Source organism: Polistes dominula, unplaced genomic scaffold (genome assembly GCF_049000335.1).
Source record: "Polistes dominula isolate Pdom_NZ unplaced genomic scaffold, Pdom_raw_medaka contig_27, whole genome shotgun sequence".
In the NCBI taxonomy this organism is placed as follows: Eukaryota; Metazoa; Arthropoda; class Insecta; order Hymenoptera; family Vespidae; genus Polistes; species Polistes dominula.
The window spans coordinates 4,707,448-4,727,388 of record NW_028300906.1 but is presented as its reverse complement, the minus strand read 5'-3'; the positions used below and the strand labels follow the sequence as shown (position 1 = coordinate 4,727,388).

The 19,941-nt window shown below is 24.5% G+C and overlaps 1 protein-coding gene across 2 annotated transcripts in view; it reads right to left on the bottom strand.

Annotated features, from left to right (window-relative positions):
• Nucleotides 1–19,941, bottom strand: part of LOC107067592 (tachykinin-like peptides receptor 99D) — a 92,725-nt gene that overhangs the window by 5,007 nt on the left and 67,777 nt on the right. For both annotated transcript variants that reach the window (XM_089179794.1, XM_089179793.1), the window contains exons 3-4: nt 12,393–12,611; nt 7,333–7,483 (exon numbers count right to left, since the gene is read on the bottom strand). In XM_089179794.1, the coding sequence (XP_089035920.1) occupies nt 7,333–7,483; nt 12,393–12,611 (370 nt within the window). The remainder of the gene's footprint in view (nt 1–7,332; nt 7,484–12,392; nt 12,612–19,941) is intronic.

The window sequence follows — 19,941 nt, the reverse complement described above, 5'->3', positions numbered from 1 at the left end:
ATAGTAGACAATCATTCGTACGCGCGTGTAATACAAAAAAGCCTACATACAGGGGCTACAAAAAACTGTTTTATCGACATACACATATAGAAACTAATATTATCGACAAAATTAAATTCTTCTTATATTTAATTTTGTCATTTCTTCTTATTAATATTACAATCGACATTTAGTAATTTACAAAGTGGACAATCGACAATTCTTGTTTATTACTTCAACGATAAAATCCTCATATATATTTCTTTATCTGTAAAATTGAAAGAGCTTCGTAGGAGTAGAATTTTTCATCTTTCGAACAAGATAAATTTAATATCTTGGCATTGATCCAACTTTTAAGAGTCGAGTAAGTAGATTGCGAACGAACTTGGATTGTAGGACTAAATGTAATATGTACTAGATTTTTCTTTAAAAGTTGCTGGTAATTTCTCGTTTAAAATCGTTCAAGATAACTTGCCATAAAAATTCTCTCTTTTTTCTCGAATCGTTCAGGTTTTTCTTAGCTGATTCTGACAAATGACTTGGCGAGGGATACAAGAGAAAGATAGATGAGAAATAAATCAAATTTTAATTCTTAAAAAATCTCGAAATGTTTGTTCTTTTTTTTTTCAAAACGATTCATCGATGAGCCCTAGCGAATGAAAACAAAACAAAAACAAATCCCATGAGCAGAATATTTCGTCCAATAATTTATTTCGTTCGTCAGGTTAAAAAAGGGAGAATAAAACATTGTTATTACCATTTTAAAATTTGGTTGATTATCATTTGAAGTGTTTAGAAATTAGACTGATTTCACGGAAACGGGATTATATGTTCATATACTATCTAACGACCACGACAAAGCAAATACGTTCTATAATGCTCTGCCATTTAACCCTTACCATAGAGTTCTCGTTCAATCTGTCTTTCCTTTAGGAATCGAACTTGTATAACTGTGTGAACGTCGTATATATATGTTACATTCTCTTCGTCTAACTGTGGTTCATTCTAGTGAATGTTGGTTGTGTTCCGGAGTAGAGAAACTGGTTTCACGTATATACAGTAGGATCCTTTGTCGCTTAATCGAAATCCAATAGAGGTTGGTGGTAGTACCTGAACAACGGTACGAACCTTTCTAGATATAGTTATACTCAATTTCGTCTTATCCTTTCTCACACTTTCTACATCATTCTGTCTTTTTCTTTTTCTTGTTCTTTTTCTTACTCTTATTTCTTTCTCACATTTTTTTGTTCGTTACCTTTAACTCGTTGAGAAATTTTTGTTTTTATTTATAATCGGTCAATATTTGATCAAATTGTGTATGTTTGTATTTAAATTGGTCACCCCTAGAGATAGGCATCACTCTATACACCGTTTAAAATAATGATTGCTAACATTATTTATCAATAAGCAACTTTTTTCTTTTTATTCTTTAGGGTATAGATGTTCATACAAACGTATAATGGGAGATTGTTTATCTGTAGGGGTAAAATAAATATTCCATAATTATAATAAAATATTAGTATATCAAATATTGACTAATTTTTATTTATATATTATATTATTATTATATTAATAATAATAATATTAATCTAGTATAAAATACTAATCTATTATAAAATTATTATATATTATTAATATAATGGAAAGTTTTGAAACTTACCAAAAAATTTCTTTTTTATACTATCCTTTTTGAAATTGTTGAAATTAATTTCAAATAAATCAAAAGAGATACTTTGAATATCTTAATAAATTTATTATTTAATTGCTTAACTATAATAAAAATTATAGTTATTAATATAATTATAAAATTATAAAATTATATATATATAATATATATATATATATATATTAATTTTTATTTTATATTGAATATAAAAACATATTAATATTCTATCCAAATGTAAAAATAAAATTGTATAAATTTTAATAGATCAATTTATTGGCATAATTCTTTTTTTTTTTTTTTTTGAAGTAAAATAAAAAAAATTGTATATTATTTTGTCTCCTAAACTTGTAATGAATCATTTTTTTTTTTTGGTGGCGGAGTAAAGAAGGAAAAGAAGATAAATTGATCTATCTAATTTCTTCTCTTTTGATGTAACAGATCCACCACAAAATAACATTTCTATTTCTTTCTCTTTATTTTTTTGTTTGATGTTTTTTGTTTTATGATGTCCACTTTTATAGCAGAAAACTACGAGTCTTTTCTCAATGATTCTTTTTTGCTAAACACAGTGGAAGAAGAAGAAAAAGAAGAAGACAAAAACGAAGGATAAAAAGATGATGAGAAAAAGAGAGGACGTGTCTTTCTTCTTAGAAATTCATAGCATCTCTGGAAATTAAATTCGACGATGAACTCACGAAACACTCACTTTTTCTCTCTCTCTCTCTCTCTCTCTCTCTCTTTCTCTTTATTTTTTTTATAAACCGTACAGAAAAAAGTGTGTTTATTGTCTGTGTACTTTTTTTTATCATATGTTTTGTCTAAATTTTTATTATTTATTCTTTTGATTGACTATACATTGCAATAAAAAAAAGTTTGTAAATTTTTTTTTTTTTTAAATGTTTTTTAAGGGTATTTCTTTTATTATTTTAAATGGCACCCTATATTTTTGATTGTCGTATATATATATATATATCTTTATATATAAAAATTCAGTGTCATTATATATATGTATATATATGTTTTCGATTATTTTCCATTCTTCTATAGATTATGAAGTTGTCGCAAAAATTCCGTATTATTTTTCCTAGTACCGAATAAGGTCGGCATATGGTTGCGACATGAAAGAAGTATTCTTTGTGTTAGGCACCTGCGACCAACGTGTTTCGTTATACACACCCTTGTCTCGCCAGATGTTCATCTTAAAAACGTAATGCATGTTTATCATAATTTCACGAAAAAAATACAACTTAATTTTACATTTACGTTTAATGAAAAAAAAGCAAAAATTTTGGAAATTTTTGAAACATACAACAAATATTTTGTTATACTATTCTTCTTGAAATTGTTGAAATTAATTTAAAATAAATCAAAAGAGATACTTTGCAGATCTTAATAAATTAATTAATTAATTGCTTAACTATAATAAAAATTATATATATTAGTTTTTATTATTTTTAATTTAAATGGTTGTTCATAATTATGTTTTTGAAATTTGTCTGCATAATAAATAAATTTGTAAAATCGTTAATATTAAATAGAAACAAATCTTGAGATGCATTCTAAATTTTAATAAATTTAATTACTTAACTATAATAAAAATTATATATAATTTTTTTAAATAACTTATAAATGTAATAGTTTTTCATAATTTTGCTTTAAAAATTTGTCTGATACGTTTTGTAAAATCATTAATAATTAAAATGGAAATAAATCGTGATACTTTGAAAAACGTATACATACTAAATTTAGGTACTCAATTATAATTAGATCTCCTTTACGCGTTTGCTTTCAAGCATCAACGATAAACTTAGATGAACGTCGAGATAGATATTACAAAAGCGCTAGGAAAATCCTGTAAAGGTTGCTTGCACTTACTATATTTAATGCCTATGGTGATTGTACTGCGATAGCTCTTATACCACCTCCTATTATGCAAATCGCCGATAACAATACGTTGTAAACCTAACTGCTACACTTTCAACAAACCTTTTTACCTATTTGAGTGTGTGTGTTGGTGTCTGATGCATTTAGACTTTTATCTACAAAATGTTTTTTTAAAAAACAAAATAAAATTTCCTATCATTTATTTAGTATTTTTTTTTTATTATTATTATTAGTTTATTACTATGATTTATTTTTCTTTATTATTATTATTATTATTATTATTATTTCTATTATTATAATTCATTGGTATTATTGTTATTAAATTATTATATTATATATTATCTTTAGTATATATGATAGTATTATATATTATACTAAATCATATATATATAGTATTATACTAATTATATACTATTATAGAGTAATATAATAGTATATATATATACTATTAGCATTAGGTATTATATAATATATATAATACTATATATATATATAACTTAAAAATATTAATATTATTTATAATAATACTTAATAGTAATATTATTAAGTTTAATTTATATATATATATTACTATAATTATATATATATTAAGTATTATATAATATATAATATAATACTATATTTAGTATAGTAATTTTCATCTCTATTATGTTATTATCCTATTTTGTATTATTGTTTATTTTTAGTTATTTTTAATATAATATATTATATGCAATTCGCGTGATGAAAATATTAAACATAATAGAATTTTCTCTTCATAGTTTACAAATTTGACGATCACGCTACATAATAATGATTAATATGATCGTTAGTGTCGATATTTGCATTTTGTCTTTAGAATTTATTATAACTTGGTATATAGCATAGTTATAACTGTTTGGTATGTTGTCCATTGTGCAAACAATATAATTGGCATTGCAATAAATTACAAGCATGCATGCATGGCATGGCATGCATTCTCGGGGTATGGAAAATTAATTGGGCAAAACAAACGATGCGAAATTACGCGTGTATTCAACTCTGGAATTTTAAGTAAGAAAAATTATTGAAGGAAAGATTGTTGCCCGTTTAAAATATTAATTTTTTTTTATTATGTTTATGTGTTTTTATAATTATTAAAAATGCAATCATTTTATTTCTGGTCTCCTGTATATAGGCAACCCCTTCTGACATACGTGTAAGAATGGGTTGCATACTCGAAGGGGTAAAGAAAATTGTTTATCGATAGATGACGTTAGTGATCGATATTTTTAATGATGTATGAAGTAATGCCTATCGTAAGGGATAACAAAATTTAAATACACTTATAAATTAACATAATTATTTATTAAATAATTAATTATTGATGAATAATAATTATTATTATATTATATTATTATTCATATGTCATACGAAACAAGTTTTTTGTTTGTTGACAGCAAAATTAAATATAATTTTCTATCGACAGAATGAAACACAAAGTATCGAAAGTAGAAAATATTTTCTAGAATGAGTTTCTAGAATTTAGAATCCTAGAATTTATTTCTCTTTCTCTACTTTTTTCTATCTTTCTTTTTCTCTTTGTCTTTAGAAAATGAATTCATTCAATGAACTGAACTTGATCGGTTACCCATTGACTGATAAAAGCCTTTTAATCATGACATTGATTGCTTGGCGTTGGCTTTTCCCTTTTTTTTTTTTTACAAATGCTAAAAGACTTGATCTTAACCGAGAAATTTCATTTTATTGTGAATTAACTGATACGATCCTTGAAATAAAAAAAAGAAGAATAAAAAAAAGAAGAAGAAGAAGAAAATGCTGGAAAATATTACTAATTCTTTCGCTTAAGAAATTTTTCTACAAACAACTAGAATATTAAAGAAAATTAAAAAGAAAGAAAGATAAAAAGAAAATATATAATCTTTTTATAAATTATAAATTATAAATTACTTACTGAGAAATATTTTAAATATATTCCCTTAGAGTTAGAAATAAGAAATCGTCAATTATACAAATCGAATATTATTAATATTCGAATTATTAATATTATATAATAATAATATTAAATAAATATATTTAATTAAATATATTAAATATATTATTTATATTTTTTAATTATTTTATTTTTTATTATTATTGTATTATTTTTATTAATTATTTTATTAATTATATTATTAATCTATTTAATTTTATTTTATTTTTTATTATTATAGTATTTTTATTTATTATTTTATTAATTATATTATTTAATTAAATATATTAAATAAATATATAATATATTATAATAATTTAATTAATTAATTAATTTCTTTTTATTGATTTAATATGTAATCAATCCTTTCTTTTTTTATTTATCAAAATACAAATTACTTTTAATAATCACAGTAGCAATCGAATGATTTTACGAGTAATAAAATAGGAAATAAAAAAACAAACAAAACCGAATTAAATGGAGCAGTCAAGATGATAAGAAAAGAAAAAAAAAAACAAATAAAAAATGTTAAAGGAAGGAAATAATTTTTGTAGGATGGTAATAAAAAAAGGTTTTTGCAAACGAACTAGAATATATGTATCCTTGTTAACTATTGATGATGCTCTTGGGCATTTTTTAACGTGGTGCCTTTTACAACGTACGTTGCCTCGTGCGTTCGGTGTTTGCTGCAATGTGTGTGTATGTTGTGTATGAGTGGGTGGAAGTTGCATAAGGTTAATTAATCGAGCACTTTTATACAGTTTCTCTTCTAGAGGGTACGATATACTTTGGAGGGCTACAAAATGTCGAAGGGCGGTCAACGATTACTCAACTTTCCTTTTTTTATTTCCTTTACTGTATCTCCCTTTCTCTTTCTCTCTCTCTCTCTCTCTCTCTTTTTATCATTTCATTTCCGTTTCATTTCTTCCCTTTCTCTTTTTCTTCAGTTCTCTCGTCCCTTCCCTTTTTTTTTCTTTCCCCTTGTCGATTTGTGGCTCGTTTCATTCTAATTAAAGTGATATTCACTTGGACACGTCGTCGATCGACTATCATAGTTAGAATGTTCGATAAAAGGTAGAGGATACCATCCTACCCACACGAGATATTCCTCATATATTTTCAATACCTACTAAAACCTATATCCCTCCTTTCCCCGTCTCCTTTAAACCCCGTTTATTCGATATTCTTTAAAATCGATACCAGTTCACTATCTAGAACAATGTGTCCTAAATTCTATCGAAATTTTCAATATTTATTTATCTTTTTTCCTTGATAGGAATTACAAGTTCATTTTATTTTTAAGTTTTATTAAATTGTAATCATATGATTGCTTTAATTTTTTTTATGCATGATATTGATTAATCATATGATTAGTAATCATATACAGTAATATCTATGTAATATATCTTTTATGTATTAATGTTTTATTTCATTTATTTATTTAGAATTAGATTAATTAATTTTTTGTTTTTGTTTACTTATTCAATTTCATTTAAAATCCATATTAGTTTATTATCTATTAACAATCTATCCTAAATTCTATCCAAATTTGAAATATTAATTTTTTTTTCTTTATACAAATTTTTATTATATATATTATTATATATATTTATTATTTATATATATTATATTTTATTATATATTTTATTATATATATTTTTATTTTTTTTTGATTGAATTAATAATCATATAATTACTTGGTTTATTTTATATATATGATATTGATTAATGATATGATTAGTAATCATATATAGTAGTATCTATGTCATATATCTTTTACGTATTATTGTTTTATTTCATTTATTTATTTATTTATTTAGAATTAATAATTAATTGTTTTTTCTGTACGTACCCTTCGTTTACTTCGAATATTTTCCAATTGTCTTGCAGTAGCTTCACCAATGCTTTGCGAACCCCATAATTCTGCACCAACTCTTGCATAAGTAAAGGTCATCGAGCCGATTGGTAGAAAATATGTTAGTATCATAAAGATTACGTTGTATCTGTGAAAATGAATACAATACATAAAATATAAATATAGATGAAAATCGATTGGCAATTATTACATTTTTATTAATATTTCAATTTATTAATATTTATAATTATTAATATTATATTATAATATATTACATATATTCGCAAATGTCCTTTCAATTAAAATATTTAGTTCGGTTTTTTTTCTTTATTTTATTTTAATTTTATTTCTTTTTAATCTTTTTTTTCCTTCTTCTTCTTTTTCCTCGTAAAAGTTAAACGTTCAAAGAGATCTTTGTGTTATATCCTTTTAAAAGGATAGATCGTTTTCTGTAATCCTACGAAACTGATCATTAAACTGTAAGATTGTTAAAGTCGGTTAAGGATATAATCGCTAAATAATAAATAAATGGATTCTCTCATTAGAAATAAGATCATACTTTTGCATTAATTTAATCTCATTTAATATATATATATTTATTTAAAATGGATGATATAAAATTTAATGTGAATAGAAATAATATTTACAGATATATTATTATATATATATATATATAGCAAATATAATTTAAATAAAAAATCGATTGAAATAACAATTCGTTCGTTAAATTGATTTTATTCATTGTAACGATGATGTTATTGTTATATTTGAATTATTTATTGATTAAAGAAGAATATATTCTCTGGTTATTCGAAGTTTCGGTATTTCGCGGATAAATTGTTATTTGATTTGAACGATTAAAATGGTGATTATTTGTACGTATATCCATATCTTGAATATCAGAAATTTCATGAGTAATCTCACTGGAGAGATAATTCGATCATATATTTTATACATAAGATTGAGAAATTATACATTTCAGTTTAACATTAAATATTATTCTAACAAATACGAAACAAAATTAAATATGGTAATATAGAATTTTATTTGATATTTAATTCGACATATTATTGATTAAATTTAACACGCATAGGAAATATTATTGTAATAATAATTAAATGAAGATTGAAATAAAATAATTTTATTTCGGTATTTTTATTTCTTTTATTAATAATTAATTTAGAAAATAATTTTCTATTGTATTTTTGTAATAAGTTTTTATCGATAAATCAAATTGTTTTTATATTAAATATTTATTTTTTATGATTTAGCAATGATTTGTATTTGAAGATTAAAATAATTCAAACAAGAAGTTAGAATTTACAAAGAAATTGTATTTCAATTTAGATTGTTGGACTACGAATGTGATCACAAGTGAGGTTTCTTAGACATAACGTAGTTTGTAACTAGTTTCTCTCTAACTCATGGAAATCCATCGTTTTGTCGGATTAGAGGTAGAATCACGTTTTGCTTTGTAAAGGCTGTCATTGTGCGTGATTCTGTTAAATAGAGCTTATGAAATTCATCATTTATTGTTGGTTATTAGTAATATTAATTTATAACTTATTAATTAGTAAGTAATTATTACCTTATTAATTAATAAGTATTTCTTATACAATATGCAATTTGAAACGTTCAATTATTTAATCAATGCAATTATATTATATATGTGTACATATATTGAATTTTTAAACTCCTGCATATATGCAACACAGTTTATAGGTATGTAAGAAGGTGTTGCCTATCCACAGGGGCAAAAAGTCAATGTTCTTTACAACAATTTTTTTATTCTTATTTTCTTTTCTTTTTATTTTACCTTAGTTTAATTTTTTTTTATATTTATTAAATATATAATATAAAATATATAAAATATTAATATATATATTTTAATATTTTTTAATAATACATTTAGGTATTTAGGTATTAGGTATTTAGTTATATATATTTAAATATTATAAATATATAATTTTTAATATATATATTATATATATATTAAAATATTTAATTCTTTTATAATATTATTAAATTTAAATTTTTATTTATATATATAAAAAATGATAATAATTTAATTGAATTTAATTTTAATAAAATGTGAGATAATTTCTTGGAACTAGAATAAGGTCAAATAATTAAATTTGATGTATTAATTAAACACATTTAACGATACGGTTCTATGTTCGGAACAATTTCAAATGAAATAATATTTCTTCGAATTTTCAATGAAGTATTTCTTCAATAAGTAGTTTGCTACGTTCTTATTCGAAATAATTAATACTATGATAATTTTGTTACGTTTGATATTTAATTAAAATTTCAATCAAGATTTATATACACATCCTACGATTATATATCTTATCTTGAAATTTTTGTCTCGTGACAAAAGTTAACACCTCTTGTCACATATTATATTTTCACGTTTCATTTAGTTTAGGTGGACAAAAATGATTACGAAGTAATAATATTCGTGCGTTTAAAGTGAGAATATGGTCGACCGATGATGGAACGTTGAAATTATTCGCTCGATTAAAACATCCCACGTGTTGTCTTCAAGTTAGCCGATAATCTCTGGCGTTAATGAAATCGCGATAAGTTAATTACGTGTCACCTAAATGCGTTACGCGAACTAGCCATGGCAAGAAAGAAAAAAAAACGCTACGTTGAGAAAGTTAGAAAGAATTGAATGCATAAATAAATATTTTTCATCGTTGTTAGGAAAAAGGAAAAAGGAAAAAGGAAAAAGGAAAAAATAGGAAACTATTAAAAGAAAGAAAAAAGAAAAATTTGTTTTAAAACGAAATTACAACGAAAGATAGGAAAAATATTCATAGAAGAGTATAAGAAAAAAATTATGAAAATTTAATTATAATAATTGCTAATATTAGTATTAATAATAATAATAATAATAAAAGCAGATTGAAACAATGTAATTGTTCAAGAAAAAGAAAATTCATAACGAAATTAAAACAAAAGATTACAAAAATATTCGTAGAAAAGTATAATAAAAAAAAAACATGTGTGCATATTACGCAAGTTAGAAGTGAAACCTTCAAATAAACAAGTTTCGAGGATAATTTATTATATAAGATTATTATAATATTATTTGTACTTTTAATTTGTAATTATTTATTTAATTATAAAAATTCGCGCCTGTTCGTATGCAACCCTTAAGACACACTTTGAAAATGTTGCTTGCAAGCGCTATCTACTAGAACGGAATTTTTTTGCAGTCAAAACTGTTTATACACGTATGTATAACGGGTTGCCTAAATTTCGGGCAGAAAAAAATTCCGTCCCGACAGATGACGCTAGCAAGCAACATTTTCAAAGTGTGTCTGGAGGATTGCATTCATACAGGCGCGCATTTTTATAATAATTTCAAAGAAAGTAAATAATAAAACAATTTAAAAAATGTTTGCAAATCAAATATTTTTATAAATAATGATTACTTATAAATAATCATATGTTTGTATCTTTTTCTCTTCTTATATAGTATTAAGGTCGTCTCGTTTTTCCACTATATTATTCCGTTTCATTTTTTCAAATCCCACCCATTCTAAAGAAGTTTTCACTTCAAGAATATGAAAATTTAATTATAATAACTGCTAATATTACTATTAATAATAATAATAATAATAATAATAATAATAATAATAAAAACAGAATAAAACAATATGAAGAAAATGAATGGGCCATCCACAAAAAAAAAGAAAAAAAATGGACAAAGAAAAGAAAGATTTATAGACATTATGGTGTTCCATCAACGCTTGTATGCTATGGTGTGTCTATATAGGTGATAGGAATTTTATGATAAAGCTGCTGACCGGTAGGTTGAGTCGTTTAAGAGTCATAAACTAGTCACGATGGTAATATCTTTGTGAACCTGACGAGCATGCGAACAATTTTGCTTTTATGTTCATCGAGAAGCGAAAAGGGAATAGGTACTTTTAACTTTTCTTTTATCAACCAACTTTGTCCTATTTTAAACGTTCAAATCTTCCCGCTAAAATCACACTGTTCATTTTTCATCTTATTTTGTTTTAAATTTGAACATTTAAAAACTGATTTTTTAATTGGTAGTATTTGATTTGTTAACACGTTCCGTGCCACGTGTACCACCGGTGGTACACTTACCATTAGACATATTTATTTAATGTGCTAAAAATATATGTTTATAACAAATTTAATTCTAAATTTAATTAAATTTAATTGAATTCAAAAATATTTCTATTAAAATATATTTTATATATTTGTTTATAACGAATTTAATTCTAAATTTAATTAAATTTAATTGAATTCAAAGATATTCCTATTAAAATATTGATGCATTATACAAAATACAGTATAGAACCAAGCAGCACATAAGTTTGTTTAATTGTTATATTTACAATAATTAATAATTACATGTAATGATTATTTATTAAAGTAAAATTAAATGGCCTGAATGACAAATCAAGTAAAAGTAAAAAGAACGTGGCACGGAACGTGTTAATGCTGTACTTTTGAAATTGAAATTGAAATTGTTAAAAAATATTGACTCGAATTTAATCAGTTTTTTTTTTCCTAGGAAAATATTTGAAAACAGGTTTTCTTTTGTATGAATATCTTTTTTGTTAAGTTTGTTGTACACGAAGTATTAAAAATTCCGAGAGATCTATGTTTGGTTTTTCTTTTATATTTTTTAATTCCTCAGATAATGATAAGCTCTTTGGACAAAGACAAAGGACAGGCAAAATACGCGTGCCTTTAACGTGGCTCGTTGATGGAAATCGTTAAAGGGTCAGTCAGAATGTGGAGTTGACATTAAAGCCCTTTTGCCATTTAACTCAAACCTCTCTATGAGGTTCCACTGCGTTGTTCATAATACGATGAACTTTCATACACCAACTTGTTGTTAGTTTAATTCAGGTTTCTCTCTCCTTTCTCTTATTGTCATTTTTTGTTATTTTTTTATTTCAAAATTTCACGCCACTATGATTCGATGTTTTGTTTATCGATTTTCTGATTGAAATGTAAACGTGTAAATATAGAAATGATTTCAGATATTTGATTATACTTACAGATATTCTTGAAAGCTAAGACCATCGTCATCTCTGTTAGGCCAATCACTATAACATATTATTCGTATTTCACCATTAGCGAAATTTTGTGTGTAAGTTGTGTTAAAGAGTAGCATTGGAAAGGAAAGAATTGCACCGACGATCCAAATGACTACAGCAACACAGAGAGTTGCTCTACGACCCATTCTTTGTCTCAATGGGTTTACTATGGCCATGTACCTGTTGAAAAACAAACGATTAGGTTAGACAAGTTTTACAAATTTAACTTTTATTTTACGATTGGTGTGTATACCATTATTTTATATACATTTAAAGTAAGTTTTCAAAACTTTGATCATATTAAAATAATAGGAATTAGGCTTTTTTTCTTTATTTAGGGCTGTAAATATTATATATAAACAATATAAAAAAATATTTTGTAAAATATATTTTTCTATTTTTCTCTTACTTCAAATAAAAATATTGACTTGTGTTATATATACATTTATATATGTGTGTAAAAATGTATAAAAGATATATTGATTGATACAAAATTGGAAAAAATAAATAGAAAAGATAGCAATGAAAGTAGAAAGTTCTATGAGAGACAGTAAAAAGACAAATCGGATTTTATCATCTGAAAAACACGCGGGATACGAAAAGTTATACGTCGACATCACTGTACCGAGAAATTTTACAAGATGCAAGCAAAACTCGTAAAATTTACGGAACGATGAGCACGTTGCATTACTATAATAGATCGGATTTTTTAGCCACGATTGAACAAACAAAGAAAACGATAGAAACAAAAAGGAAAGAAAATCAATTCTGCAAATTTCTAATCTTTGTCAACAAAAGTAGATTTCACATTTTCTTTTTCTTGTTTATTAAATTAATAAATTTATATATATATTATCAATTATTATTTTTAAATAATACGTTTTATTAAAATTTGTTCGTAAGTGGGATTTTTTTGAAACAACATTTGGATTATTAAAATACATGAAAATACAGAGATTTTGTTAAAATTATATATATTAATATTAATATATTATTAATACATATAATATATATTTTATATTAATATATATAATAAATACATAATATAATATAAATTTTATATATATAATATGTATACATATGACATTTTAAATTTCTGAAAATTAAGTTTCTTTTCTAATCAGTTTTTTCTTTTATATATATATATATAACATATCTGTTGTCAAAGTTTATAAGAATAATAATGATAACGGTGATAATAATTATAATAAAAAGATGTATGAAAAATTCTAATACGTTTCTTTCGTCCAGTAAATCGAATGAACGAACCGCCCCCAGGTAGATATTAGAAAATGGATCTCACAAGTACCCACCTACGTTTTATTACTGCAATTCAAGGTTCGGACACCAAAGCAATTCCACGTTTCTCGTACAACGAGAGCACTCACGTTTAGATTCCTAGAAAAGCTATTTCTCTCTCTTTCTCTCTTTCTTACTTTTATGTCGTTTTTTTCCTATTTTCCTCGACGCGTTAAGTATAGTAAAGGAAAAATATATCTCAAGAAGTATTTTCGATTTTCGATTTTTCTCTTTTTTTGTGATATCAAAACGATTTAACGAAATCTCTCTATTTTCATATATATATATATAATAATTCAAATTTCGTTTTAAACAAAATTCTACTTAAGAACAATTTAAATATAATATAAAAATGTATTAACTAAAAATAGTAATTGATAAAATATGATTGTTATATATAGAAAAAATCAAATATAATAAAAATTTTTAAATTAAAAACATTGATTAAAGTTTACCTATGTGTGTAATTATTATTATATTATTCTATAATACTACTATATTCTATAATAATATAGTCTAGTCAAACACTAAAAGAGGATACTTTTTGTTACGAATGTTCTATCCTTTTAATTATAATCAATAATAATATATTAAATATTAATTAAAGTATGTTAATAATTACTATAATTTTAATATAGAAAAATCAAATAAAACTAAAATTTTTAAATAAAAAAACATTAATTAAAGTATACTTGTAATTATTATTATATTATTTTACAAATTATACTGGAACATTAAAAGGATACTTTTTGTTACAAATGTTCTATCCTTTTAAATATAATCAATAATAATATATGAAATAATAATTAAAGTATATTAATAATTATTATAATTTTAATATAGAAAAATCAAATAAAACTAAAATTTTTAAATAAAAAAACATTAATTAAAGTATACCTATGTAATTATTATTATATTAATTCAACAAATTATACTGAAACACTAAGAGAGTAGTAATGGGTGAAGATTGAAAGGGAGTTAATTACGATGGACTTAGATAAATGATCAAATACAAAGGCAAAGCCTAATGATTTATAGGATGACCAAGCTAAATTATGCTGGAACATCATTGTGTAAACCTAATAGACAATGCTTGGATATTTGAGCGAACTAATGGGCACAAGTTTGGTTTACTAGTTTCCCTCTCTCTCTCTCTCTCTCTCTCTCTCTCTCACTCTCTGACTTTATCATAATACCCTGGAGAATATTCATTAACCATATGTTCTATACCCAACGTATGAGATTGCATTACGATTATTATTCAGTTTGTTAAAATGAATAACTATCAAAGGGAACAAGATTCGACACTAGTCGAATCGTTGATCAACGTTGCAACGAGAAGATGCATTGGAATCGAAACTTTCATTGCACTTCTCTTTGTTTGTTTGCTAAAGGATTTAAGATAGTTATCACCTAACGTTTGTTATCAAAGCTAAGATCTAAGTTTAAGTAAATTTTAGTTATTTTAAAGAACGCTTTTAAAGAAATATTTTCTTACATAACACAACATCTAAAAATAATATTTAATCTGTTGAATTTAATTGTTATTTCAATAAATTCACTTAAATGTTGTTTTAAAGTAAAAAAAAATTAAATGAGAAATTAAATCATCCTTTTGTATAATTTTAGTTTGAAATTCGATGCAAATGAAATGAATTCATATCGTTTAAATATAAATATAAATAGAATTGTGTGTGTGTGTGTGTGTGTGTGTGTAAAAGATGGTACGAATGATAAGAATAGAAGTAATATCCACTATGAAATAAATATTCAAATGGGGATAAATTCGATAGGAATCAAACGATTATTCGCGACAAAATGCAAATCCTCTTCTAAATCTCTCGACAAGTAACGTATCATTAAACCAGACTAATATAAGCTTGATATCATTTGATTGATTTTCAAAATCCAGTTGGATGTTATGCACTTTAGTCATTGTTTATGTAATATACAGTAATGAGTAGTGTAATCAGTTATTCTTGAAATCGTGTGGTATTTGTAACATGTAAATATCGGTAAGATTGATTGTTAAACGTTTCCAAATTCAACGATTCGATTAAATGAACAAATTTGGATTTTCTGACGCCTGTAAGTAGGCAAAATTGTATTATACGTTTGTTAAACGTGTTATCTATCTGCTGGAGCGAAACATTTCAAAGTTTCTAAGAGAAAATAAAAGATAGGATTATTTTATATGAATCATCGTTTTCGTCTTATCGATACGTTTTTATATTCAAAAAATAAAAAAAAAAGGAAATAAAAAATCTTTAGAAAATGTTCCTGTCTATTTATCATCTTTGCAAAACCACAAAAATCGAAAGAAAACTCATTCGTGATAACGAAAAATATCATCTTAACATTTTCTCACGATAAATCATTGAACGCACGTCATTTCGAAAAAGTTGAACTTCGGCTAAAAAACTCTGTTCGCGACATTTCACAAATGTCGAAGCATTTTTCTCGGTGTTCTATTCATGTTCCTGACAGAACTCTTCTGATTTTTACGTTACTTTTGTTCTACGAACATAATGTCAATTTAGACGGAAGTATAAAATTTTAAATATTATCTAACTTTTTTATTATCTTTTTTTTTAATTTTCATAGACTAATACTGTTACATATAATAATATAATGATTTTTCATTAATATTATTATATTAACTTTGAAATTTTAGCCCCTGTAGTTAGGTAACACGTTTAACAAACGTATAATACAATTTTGCCTATCTGCAGGCGTTAGAAAAAATTCAAATTTTTAATTCAAACGAATCGTTGAATTAAAAAAATTTTTAGAATAACTAATTGCATTATTTATTACTAAATATTACATAGACACTGAATAAAGTACATAGCATGTATAAATACTATAACATATAAAAAGATATAATGAATTTTCATAAATATTATTATATCAACTTTAAAATGTTTAGTTCCTGCAGATAGGTAACACGTTTAACAAACGTATAATACAATTTTGCCTATTTACAGGCGTTAGAAAAAATAATCGTTTCTTTCTAATTTTGTTTTTTTGATTATACAACATTGATAATAACTTTCCTGCCGTGGGAAAATTCGATGAAATCGTTCGAGGTTAATAAATGTTCTTTCTATCATTCTTCTCCCTTTATTTCTTTCTTTTTATACTTCTCTGTTCAATTCACAAAGACAACAACGTAGGTTCATCGTGTTTTTAAGTTTAATAGGTGAAACGAGTGGAGTTTGCTTGTTGATGCTTTTATGACCTTATTCGACGTTTTCATTAACGAAAATATATATATATATATATATATATATATATATATATATATATATATATATATGTGTATAGATATATGTAAAGATATGTATTTCTTTTTTATTTTATGTTTTCTCTTCCTTTAACCCTTGCCCCTCTTAGCTACATAGTTAACAGGTGACCTATTTTCGATTATGAGTTTATTCATACTTTTGTTTTTTCCTTCGAACGTTTAAGTTACGTTTTACGCTTGGAATATTGCACAATAGTGGTTGACATTTAACAAATAGAAATGTAGAAATCTTATTTGTAAGTAGATTTACAATATATAAACTAAAAATAAATAATATATATTTGTAATATCAATTATTATAATATTAATATATAATATATAATATTAATTAAAATATATAAAAATATATAAAATATATGTTATAATAATATATATATATATAATAGTATAAAATAATAGTATTATATAAAAATATATCCTATAATCGTTTTATTTTAAATTATTCTTTCTTTTCTCTCTCTCTTTCTCTTCATAAAAACGATAGTATCGATAATAAAAAGCTGTAAGGTATGAACTCGAAAATTACTGTTTTTTTTTGCTTTCTCTCATGTAAAATAAAACGTCACATAAATGTATTTTTATTACAAGCGTATACACATCATGTTTCTTATGGTAGACATTAAATTATTATATTTTTTTTGATCTTATGGTTAGTTCCACTTGTTTACGGCATTCATAGAAAGTAAATAACTTTGGTAAGTTAACAGAAAGATCCATTACAAGAAATACGACTGATATTTTAAATTGTTAGTGAACATTTATAGGTTATGTTTGTTCTCTTGAAAGAAAGAAAGAAAGAAAAAAAGAAAGAAAGAAAGAAAGTTGAAGAGAAAATTTTCTTTTATCGATCTTTTTCTAAAAATAAAGTCGATTTCCTATACCCCTTTCTCCATTATCTCTTCTTTCTCTTTTTGCTCTTTTCTATAATATTCTCACATATATATATGTGTGTGTGTATCATGCTTCGTATCACTTTTCTCTTCGGTCATAGTATCTCTCGAAAGTTTCGAGAGCACCAGAATATGAGTTGTCACTTCCTATCGATGACAGAGATCTTGACCTGAAATTGTTACATCCTCGACATACTCCTTTAAGTTCGCATAAGTACCGACATAAGCTTTATTAAAATGCTTCGCACTTTCATTCATTAATTATTCATTTTCTCTTTTATGTTATACATTTCTTTCCCCTTTTTGAAGTGAAAACTTTTTAGGAATGGGTGTGATTTGAAAAAAATGAAACGCGGTAATATAGTGGAAAAACGAAACGGCCTTAATACTACGTAAGAAGAGAAAAAGAGATAAACATGTAATTATTTATAAAGCATCATTATTTATAAAAATATTTGATTTGCAAACATTTTTTAAATTGTTTTATTATTTACTTTTTTTGTAATTATCATAAAAATGCGCGCCTGTATGATTGTAACCCTCCAAACACACTTTGAAAATGTTGCTTAAGAGCGTCATCTTTCGGAACGGAATTTTTTTCTGCCCGAAAGATAGGCAACCCGTCATACATACGTGTATACACAGTTATGACTGCAAAAAAATTCCGTCTCAGTAGATGGCACTCGCAAGCAACATTTTCAAAGTTGCATACGAACAGCGCGCATTTTTATAATTAAATTAATAATTAAATAAATAATTACAAATTAAAAGTATAAATAATATTATAATAATATTATATAATAAATTATATTCTCGAAACTTGTTTATTTGAAGGTTTCAGTTCTAACTTGTGTGATATGCACACATGTTTTTTTTTCTTTTCAGATTTTTATTGAATAAATGTGTGTGTATGTATGTGTTAAAGTGAACTTGAGGTAAAGATGAAAAATATTCATGGAATTATTCATTCCTTATCACAGATTGTCACATATCGTAGAATTTCAAATGATCTTGTAAGATGTCTCAAATATGCGTCAATGCAATTCCCATAACGTAACCAGTGTGTTACCTAATTCTATGATTAGATTGTTCAGATTATACTGTTGGGAAATTGAATGAAGTTAACCCTACTTGCTTCTGAATACATGTCTCTTGACTATGATACATAACATAATTTACTAACTTTACAGTTCTATTAATCATTTTCATTTCATTCGTCACACGATTTATACATATGTATAGATATGTTTTCATAGTAATTATTCAATTAAACTTTCTACATTCAGTAATCCATAATATTCCAGATATATTCCAGATTCAGTAATATATCAAATATTTTCGAAGATGGTGCTTTCCAATAAAATGTTTTCAGAGTTGTATTCTTCTTAAAAGAAATGTGAGTCACTTGGGAAAGCTTGAAGCTGACGTGCTAGGTTTATCCTATACGAAGCTTGAAACTTGAAACTTTTTCTATTTATTCGAATAAAAAAACTGGTGTTACGTTGAAAAGATATTACTATTATTATTATTAACATTTTCATTATTAAGTAGTTTTAAAATATATGAGCATAACTTCAAGGATGATTTTAGTATCTATAAGTAAAAAAAATAAGTTTATTAAATCATATAACTTTGTTTCAAAATAACAAATTTGTTTTATATTAAACGTGTTGTTAGATGATTTTCATAAAAACCTTTGCTAAATTGTACAAAGGTGTTTTTTTTGAATTTCTCGACAAGAAAGTTATGCATTGAGATAAAAAGTTTCCTGGTAAATAATTAAAACTAGTATACTAAAGTTGTATGACTAACTGAAAGACAAAATTAAGTAGAATTTGGAAACAAGGTCGAGCATATGAAACCACACTTGAAATTATGTTCACACATTTGGAAACAGAGTGTGTACATTTATTGAAAATCTAAATATGAATTTATGTAACCATTATTAAATGTAACATATGTTTGTGACATTATTTCAAAAGTATATATTTTAAATGAATCTTATTATTATTAT